This window comes from Piliocolobus tephrosceles, chromosome 16 (genome assembly GCF_002776525.5).
Source record: "Piliocolobus tephrosceles isolate RC106 chromosome 16, ASM277652v3, whole genome shotgun sequence".
Taxonomy (NCBI): domain Eukaryota; kingdom Metazoa; phylum Chordata; class Mammalia; order Primates; family Cercopithecidae; genus Piliocolobus; species Piliocolobus tephrosceles.
The window spans coordinates 51,912,362-51,921,223 of NC_045449.1; the positions used below are offsets into that span (position 1 = coordinate 51,912,362).

General features: G+C 49.3%; 1 protein-coding gene across 1 annotated transcript; it reads right to left on the reverse strand.

The window, feature by feature from the left end:
* Positions 1-889: 889 nt before the first annotated feature.
* CCDC200 (coiled-coil domain containing 200) lies at positions 890-8,014 on the reverse strand. Its single transcript, XM_023204000.3, has 4 exons — positions 7,733-8,014; positions 3,706-4,039; positions 3,032-3,090; positions 890-1,071 (listed from the first exon to the last, which is right to left on the reverse strand). Exons 1-4 carry the CDS (start codon positions 7,835-7,837, stop codon positions 1,045-1,047), a joined length of 525 nt encoding a protein of 174 aa, XP_023059768.1. The 5' UTR covers positions 7,838-8,014; the 3' UTR covers positions 890-1,044.
* Positions 8,015-8,862: the final 848 nt, after the last annotated feature.

The window sequence follows — 8,862 nt, forward strand, 5'->3', positions numbered from 1 at the left end:
AAAGTCTCTTCCAATTTTACTATTCCTGGTCTGTGCTGTTATCTTCCCCACCATCCCGTTATCTTCCCCAGCTGCTCTCATCAGGAAATTTTGTGGGTTGCACTGAAATGGCCCCTTCAGACCAAAGGCAATGCTATGTAGGCTACAATGAAATACCCAGCTAATCCCTTGGATGGGGCTTGTAATTGAGGTGACTGAGGCAGCCTTTATCAGCATGGAGGAAGAAAGGCCTTCCCAGGGCTTACACCTTCCTGAAGTCTAACACCCAGGATCTCCCAGCCCTACCCACTCCTTCACCTTGGGCTGGTGAATCTCTTGGTTGTCGCTAGATGGAGAGGCTGAGAGCCAGGAAGGAAGAGGGCTGTGGGTTTTAGAAGGCCAACCTCCCTCCCCTTCCCAGGGTCAAGTGTCATGTTCCTGAGGCTATAGCCCCCGCTTTCCTCCAAGCTCTTTCTCTCCATCCCTGCCCCCATCGTCCATTTGACAGCTGAGTGCCCACTGTAGGCCAGACATTGCACTGGGCTTGGAGGTGGCAAGCATCACTGCCTGCAACCACTTTCTGCTGCTGCAGGCCTGCTCTGATGTGATGCGACCCCTCCTTCCCCAGGCTGTATCTCAGTAAGCATGTGCTTGGGGGAATGAGTGATGGCTCCAGTGACAGTCATAAACTGAAACCCCTGACAGACTTATCACTGCTGAATGAGGGCAGGTAGTGATAGTAGTAGGAGTTGCATACTTGCAGGGGACCCAAGACCCAGTTCTCCCATTGGCTTTGCCTAGAGAAGCATAAACTTGCCTTCCACTCTCTTTCCACCCTCTCCAACCCTTTCGTGAGTCCTCCTGCCTGCTTCCTCTCATCCTTGTCTCATAAAGCTGACCAATGCTGTGATTCCTCCCAGGAAAAAAATTACGTTTTATTCCTGGCAGCCTCCTCTTCTAGAGTGGGTGGCTTTTGAAGTGGAGATGTTGCTGGATGCTGAGAAGATGTGGCTGCTCATCTGCATTTTGGGGATGGCCACTGGGGTCTTGGGTTCGATCTCTGGGTCACCACTGCTGTATGTAGTTGGTAGACTGAGAAGAGGAAGAGACGGGAAACAAAACAAGTTAGCAGCTTCTGGTTTCAGAACACTGTGTGAAATCCTGTGAGGCCAGAGGAATCAAAGTGAAATGTAGCAGCCCAGTCTTCATCCTAGAAGTGCTAGCATCAGGTTTTTTCATCTGTTGCACCTCTGTCAGAGACACCTTTCTAACGCCTTGCACAATTATATATTCTTGTTAAGAGTTGCCATCCAGGCCAGGCACGGTGGCTCACACCTGTAATCCCAGCACTTTGGCAGGCCGAGATGGGTAGATCACTTGAGACCAGCCTGGCCAACATAGCGAAACCCCATCTCTACTAAAAAATACAAAAACTAGCTGGGCATGGTGGTATATGCCTGTAATCCTAGCTACTCGGGAGGCTGAGGCAGGAGTATCATTTGAACCCGGGAGGTGGAGGTTGCAGGTGGAGTGCAGCTGAGATCCACCCTGGGTAACAGAGTGAGACTCTGTCTCAGAAAAAAAAAAAAAAAAAATGTTGTCATCCTGAGTTTGATGGCCTACAGTGAGCTGGACTCCAAGCTAAGTGCTTTTAGTGCTCTTTCCTTTATCAATCTATCTATCTATCTATCTATCTATCTATCTATCTATCTATCTATCTATTTATTTATTTATTTTTATCACTCTTTTACCCAGGCTGGAGTGCAGTGGTGTGATCCGGACTCACTGCAACGTCCACTAGCGGGGGTCAAGTGATTCTTCTGCCTCAGTCTCCTGAATAGCTGGGACTACAGATGTGCCCTGCCACAGCCAGCTAATTTTTTTGTATTTTTGGTAGAGATGGCATTTCAGCATATTGCCCAGGCTGGTCTCAAATTCCTGAGCTCAGGCAATCTGCTCACCTCGGCCTCCCAAAGTGCTGAGATTTCAGGCGTGAGCCCCTGCGCCTGGCCCCTTTCCTTTATTAATAATTGCCATATTCAGTCCTCATGCCCCCTCTGTTGAGGAAGTTGTATCGTCTATTATTCTCGTCTTATGGATAGCGCTGAGCAATAGGCCATCCATACCCAGGCATTTTTTCCTTTTTTTTTTTTTTCAGGGAGGGTCTCACTCTGTTGCACAGGCTGGAGTGCAGTGGTGTGATCACCACTCATGGCAGCCTCAACCTCTGGGGCTCAAGCAATCTTCACCTTAGCCTCCCAAGTAGCTTGGGCTCCAGGTGTGTGCCATCATGCCCAGCTATTTTTTTTTTTTTTAAACGAAGTCTCACTGTGTCACCAGGTTGGAGTGCAGTGACACGATCTTGGCTCACTGCAGCCTCCTCCTCCTGGGTTCAAGCAATTCTCCAGCCTCAGCCTCCCAAGTATCTGGGACTACAGGCACGTGCCACCACACCCAGCTAATTTTTGTATTTTTGGTAGAGATGGGGTTTCACCATGTTGGCCAGGATGGTCTTGATCTCTTGACCTCATGATCTGCCTGCCTCGAAGTGCTGGGATTACAGGCGTGAGCCACCGTGCCCGGCTGCCCAGCTAGTTTTTAAAAATGTTTGTTGTTATTGAGATCGAGTCTCACTCTGTTGCCCAGGCTGGACTCAAACTCCTGGGCTCAAGCGATCCTCTCACCTTGATCTCCCAAAGTGCTGGGATTATAGGCAAGGGGCACCACACACTTGGCTTTCTTTCATATTTTTCTTTTTTTTTTTTTGAGATGGGATCTCACTATGTTGCCCAGTCTGAACCTGAACTCCTGGGCTTAAGCAGTACTATTGTCTCAGCTTCCCAAGCAGCCAGGACTGCTGCACCCAGCTTCCTACCAAAACATTTTTAATGGGGGCAAAGAATAGAGGAATAGACCGTCCAGAAGTAATGTGAAATAATTCTAATTTCCTCCCCTTACTCCGGCTAAGGAGGTTTCTCTGGACTACACATACACACACACACACACTCAGTCACCCAGAGTCTGTCTTTCAGGGTCTGTGTCTGTGTCTTACCTTGAGTTGTGAATACCCAGTGTTTTTGACAGGGCTAGATTGGCATGAGTTCATGAGACCTGATGATGAAACAAAGTACAGGTTACTCATCCAACAGTTTTCCAAGGATGGAACACTACAAGCATGGACTGCTTGTGTCTGGTGACCCAGGGGGTGATGGGGGTGCGTGAGGACAGGCTCCTACCTGGGACAGGGCACAGACTGAGCCCTTCCTGAAGATTCTCAACTAGGAAGCTGTGCTATGGTTCCCTGTTCCAGACCTCACAGGGGTCAATATATCTGTTAATAAGCCTACAACTCCTGTCCCACCCTCTGATCACCCCCACCTCCTCTGTCACTCACTCTGGAAGAAGGGCCAACAACTTTCTCAGCCACTCTCTGCAGAAGTTGGAAGGTTCTTTTGCAGCCGTAGGTTGGCATAAACCCATCCAGAGGGAGTGGACTAGCAAGGCATTAAAGGCCGACGGTACTTGGAAGAGTCAGAGAGGGTAGGGTAGTGGATACGGATTCTGCACTACAGGGCTGTGATGGAAGCAAAGGGCTCCTTTCCTCACCACCTCCCACTCCCAGGCTCCAGTCCAGAGTCTGTAAGGATTTTCTGCCCACCCTGGAATCTTGTTCATACAGAGATTGCCCTCCAGCTTAATAGATTCCCACTGAAGTAGGCTGCTGACCTGGCCTTTGGGAATCTTGGAGATTGCATTTGGAGGTGTGCTGAGTACAACGGGCTTGAGCACTTGGTTGTGTTGGCTGAGGTGGTGGCTGTGGTTGTGGTGGCTGTGGCCCTGGCCGTGCCTGTGCCTGTGCCTGCGCCTGTGCCTGTGGCAGTGGTGATGGCTGTGGTGGTGGCTGCGATGTTGGCTGCACCGATGGCTGCTGCTGTGATGGCTGTTGTTGCTCCCGTGATGTCCACAATTTCGCCACTGGTGGTTGCGGCACATTTGACTTCTTAGGTGGCTGGATTTTTTTCTCCAGTTGTTGTTCTTCCTCCTGGTGTTTCTTCAGTTCCTGGCAAGAAGCCCCCGGGCAAGTGGCATCCTCCTCTCCCCACCCAATCACCCATCTGCCAGAGAAACTTCAGGGAACAAGGCAAGTGAGTAGAGAAGTATAGGTGGCAGTGGTCTCTGTTCCCTAGGGATGCAGGCTGAAATTGGGCCTACGCTGTCTCCCTCACCCACAGCATCCGTAGCACAGCCTCAGCCCAGGAAATAGCACTGTCTTCGAGCACCTGCTTCCTCACTTGAGAGCTCAGCACGGAAAGCAGTTTTTAGTGCTGGAGGATAAAGAATAATTCTCTGCAAATGTCCTGTGTTTTGTTTTGTTTTTTAGAGACAGGTTCCCACTCTGTCACCCAGACAGGTGTACACCACCATGCCCAGTTAATTTTTTTTTTTTTTAATAGAGTCAGGGTCTCATTATGTTGCCTAGGCTGGAGTGCAGTAAGTGGTGCAATCTTGGCTCACTGCTGCCTCAACCTCCCAGGCTCAAGCAATCCTTCCACCTCAGCCTCCTGAATAGCTTGGACCAAATGCATACACCACTATGCCTTGCTAATTTTTAAATTTTCTGTAGAGACAGGGTCCCCCTATGTTGCCTAGGTTGGTTTGGAACTCCTAGCCTCAAGCAATCCTCCCACCTCAGCCTCCCAGAGTAATTTTTTTAATAGCCCAAGGGTGCTTCTAAACCTTACAAGTGCTTTGAAATAGCAGTGTCAAATAAAAATATAATGCATGCCGGGCTGGGCACCGTGGCTCAGGCCTGTCTTCCCAGCACTTTGGGAGGCCGAGGCGGGCGGATCACAAGGTCAGGAGTTCAAGACCAGCCTGACCAACATGATGAAACCCTGTCTCTACTAAAAATACAAAAATTAGCTGGGCGTGGTGGCAGGTGCCTGTAATCCTAGCTACTCAGGAGGCTGAGGCAGGAGAACTGCTTGAACCCAGGAGGCGGAGGTGGCAATGAGCTGGGATCATGCCACTGTACTCTAGCCTCAGTGACAGAGCAAGACTCTGTCTCAAAAAAAAAAAATACATATATAATATAAAATATGCTTATATAATAGATAATATGCTTATAATATATAATATATATAAAATGTATATAGCATGCCACGTGTAATTTTAAAGTTTCTTTTTTTTTTTTTTTTGAGATAGAGTCTTGCTCTGTCCCCCAGGCTGGAGTGCAATGGCCTAATCTGGCTCATTGCAACCTCTGCCTCCCGAGTTCAAGTGATTCTCCTGCCTCAGCCTCCCGAGTAGCTGGGATTACAGGCATGTGCCACCACACCCAGCTAATTTTTGTATTTTTAGTACAGGCAGGGTTTCACCATGTTGGCCAGGATGGTCTCGAACTCCTGACCTTGTGATCTGCCCGCCTCGGCCTCCCAAAGTGCTAGGATTACAGGCATGAGCCACCACGCCTAGCCACTAAATTTTCTAATAGCCACATAGAAGAAGAAATAGGGCAAGGTGCAGTGGCACATGCCTGTAATTCACACTTTGTGGCACTGAGATGGGAGGATTGTTTCAGGCTAGGAGTTTGAGGCCAGCCTGAGCAACCATAGTGAGACCTGGTCTTCACAAAAAATTAGCTATGCATGGTAGTGCATGCCTGTAGTCCCAGCTACTCCGGAGGCTGAGGCTGGAGGATTGGCTTGAGCCCAGGAGATCACGCTGCAGTGAGCTATGAATGGGCCATCGCACTCCAGGTTTGGTGACAGAGGAAGACCTTGTCTCAAAAAAAGAAGAAGAAAAAACAAGTGAAACTAATTTTAATTACTTTTATTTATTTATTTATTGTGTGCGACAGGGTCTCACTTTGTCACGCAGGCTGGAATATAGTGGCGTGGTCACAAGGCTTACTGCAGCCCGACTTCCTGGGCTCAAGTGATTCTCCCACCGCAGTCTCCCCAGTAGCTGGGACTAGGGGTGCATACCACCATGCCCGGCTAATTTTTGTATTTGTTTTAGAGATGGATTTCACCATGATACCAGGCTGGTCTGAAACTCCTGGGCTCAAACGATCAGCCCGCCTTGGCCTTCCAAAGTGCTGGGATTATAGGCATGAGCCACTGCGCCCGGCCTAATAATGTATTTTACTTAACCCCATGCATCCAAAACATCAATATGAACATATCAATGAAGTATTTTATATTCTTTGTTTTCATACTAAGTCTTCAGAAGTCCCAAAGTGTTGGGATTACAGGCATGAGCCACCGCGCCCGGCCATTGTTGTTTTTTAAGATGGAGTTTTGCTCTTGTTGCCCAGGCTGGAGTACAATGGCGTGATCTTGGCTCACTTAAACCTCCGCCTCCCAGGTTCAGGCAATTCCCCTGCCTCAGCCTCCCGAGTAGCTGGAATTATAGGTGCATGTCACCACGCCCAGCTAATTTTTGTATTTTTAGTAGGGATGGGGTTTCACCATGTTGGTCAGGCTGGTCTGGAATTCTTGACCACAGGTGATCTACCTGCCTCGGCCTCCCAAAGTGCTGGGATTACAGGTGTGAGCCACTGTTCCTGGCTCGGAGCAAGACTGGAGCAAGACTCCGTCTCAAATACATAAATAAATAAATAAGTGAATTAATTAATTCAAGGCCAGGCATGGTGGTTCACACCTGTCAACAGTTTGGGAGGCTGAGGTAGGAGGATTGCTTGAGTCCAGGAGTTCCAGACCAGCCTGGGCAACAAAGTGAGACCCTGTCTCTATTACAATAATAAAATAAAATTTTTAAGTTTTTTTTTTTTTTTTTTGAGACAGGGTGTCGTTCTTTCACCCAGGCCAGAGTGCAGTGGTACCATCTTGGCTCACTGCAACCTCCACCTCAGTGGTTCAAGTGATGCTCCTGCCTCAGCCTCCGCAAGTAGCTGGAATTACAGGCATGCGCCACCATGCGTAGCTACTTTTTGTACTTTTAGTAGAGACCGGGTTTCGTCATGTTGGCCAGGCTGGTCTTGAACTCCTGACCTCAAGTGATCCACCAGCCTCAACCTCCCAAAGTGCTGGATTACAGGTGTGAGCCACCACGGCCCGCCAAAGTAACATTTTTAAAAACTAAATTAAATTTATATAAAACTGACTGGGCGCGGTGCCTCATGCCTGCAATCTCAGCACTTTGGGAGGCTGAGGCAGGTGGATCACCTGAGGTCGGGAGTTCGAGACCAGCCTGACCAACATGGAAAAACCCCATCTCTACTAAAAATACAAAATTATCCAGTCGTGGTGGTGCATGCCTGTAATACCAGCTACTTGGGAGGCTGAGACAGGAAAATCACTTGAACCTGGGAGGTGGAGGTTGCGGTGAGCCAAGATGGCACCATCGCACTCAAGCCTGGGCAACAAGAGCAAAACTCCGTCTCAAAAAAAAAAAAAAAAAAAAAATTAGTTTCTCAGTCACACTCCAAAGCTCAATATAGCACACAGGCTGGGGGTTACCCTATTGGACAGAACATCTTTAAACCTCCCAGGCCTAGTACACTTGCCGTCCCCCAGTCTGTTACAACAGGGAAATTGAGTTAGCTTGTAGTGTTCCCCCCAACACAGACACAGTCTATCTGAGAGAATGCCAAATGACCTTGCTTTCCTCCTACCCCCAGCAAACAACATTCACCAAATAGTAGGCAGCTTCCTAGGGTTCTATCTCCATTCTCCATTCCCTTCCTACTCCAGAAAGGACCCTGAAGAACCCAGCCTATCCCATGCACCTGTTCTTTCTGCTGCAGCTCCTGCTGCTGCTGGGCCATCAGCCACCTCCTTCGGTCCAAAGCCATCTGCCGGCGCCGGGCCTCCCAGTGGTAGGCACTACCCATGATAGTGGGATGGTGTGAGGCCCCAGGTGGGGGTGGGGACAAGCAGAGCCCACTGCTCCCACCACCTCTGTCTCTTCCCACTCAGACCCCTCTGCCTGTAACTGGAACCACCTCACAATGTGGTTACTGCCAGGGCAACTGGGCGGACCCTGCCTGCTTTGTTGAGGAAGGGAGGCATTTTTCCCAAGGCTCCCAGGGAACATCTGCAAGGGACCTTTCTCTCCTGGGTCCTGAGCAGACGGAAGACCTTCCCACCTTAGCTTTGAGTCTCACTGGGCCCCATGGAAAATTCAGCAGTAAAGTCTTTTCTCTCAGGTTTCTTTCCCTGACTTTTCCTCAGAGGCTTCCAGCATAATCTGACTCTCCCTCTGCTCATCCCTCCCCACGTAGGTCTCCGGAATTACCTTTTTCTCCTTAATCTCTCCTCTCCCCATCTCCCCCATAAATGTCTGTGCTGAGTCAGAATGAAAGAAAATACAAAATCCTACTAAGCCTCACTGAGGTCTGAGACCCCAGAACGCAAAGGGGCTTCTTAGAAGACACCCTAGCTCTGGAGATTTCTAATGCTGAACTCAAGCCTAGCGTCTACCTCTTAATTTTATTTTCATTTTATTTTTTATGTTTTGAGACGAGTTTCACTCTTGTTGCTCAGACTGGAGTGCAATGGCGCAATCTGGACTCACCGCAACCTCTGCCTCCCAGGTTCAAGAGATTCTCCTGCCCCAGCCTCCCAAGTAGCTGGGATTATCGGCAGGTACCACCACACCCAGATGATTTTTGTATTTTTAGTAGGCACGGGGTTTCTCCATGTTAGTCAGGCTGATCTCAAACTCCTGACCTCAGGTGATCTGCCCCCCTTGGCCTCCCAAAGTGCTGGGATTACAGGTGTGACCCACCATGCCTGGCCTGAGACTGTGCATTTAAGATCACCCAAAGTGGCTGGGTGCAGTGGCCTCTGCCTCCCGGTTTCAAGCAAACAAACGAAAGAGCCCAGGCAACCTAGTGAAACCCTGCTCGGGCTGGGG

What these genes read in the sequence shown, in the direction of transcription:
- CCDC200 (XM_023204000.3), bottom strand. Translation starts at nt 7,837, where the DNA reads ATGGGTAGTGCCTACCACTGGGAGGCCCGGCGCCGGCAGATGGCTTTG. An exon ending in AGCTGCAGCAGAAAGAACAG is followed by an intron (nt 4,040 to 7,732) that starts GTGCATGGGATA and finishes GCTTCTTGCCAG; the next exon opens with GAACTGAAGAAACACCAGGA. An exon ending in CTGGGTATTCACAACTCAAG is followed by an intron (nt 1,072 to 3,031) that starts GTAAGACACAGA and finishes TCCTCTTCTCAG; the next exon opens with TCTACCAACTACATACAGCA.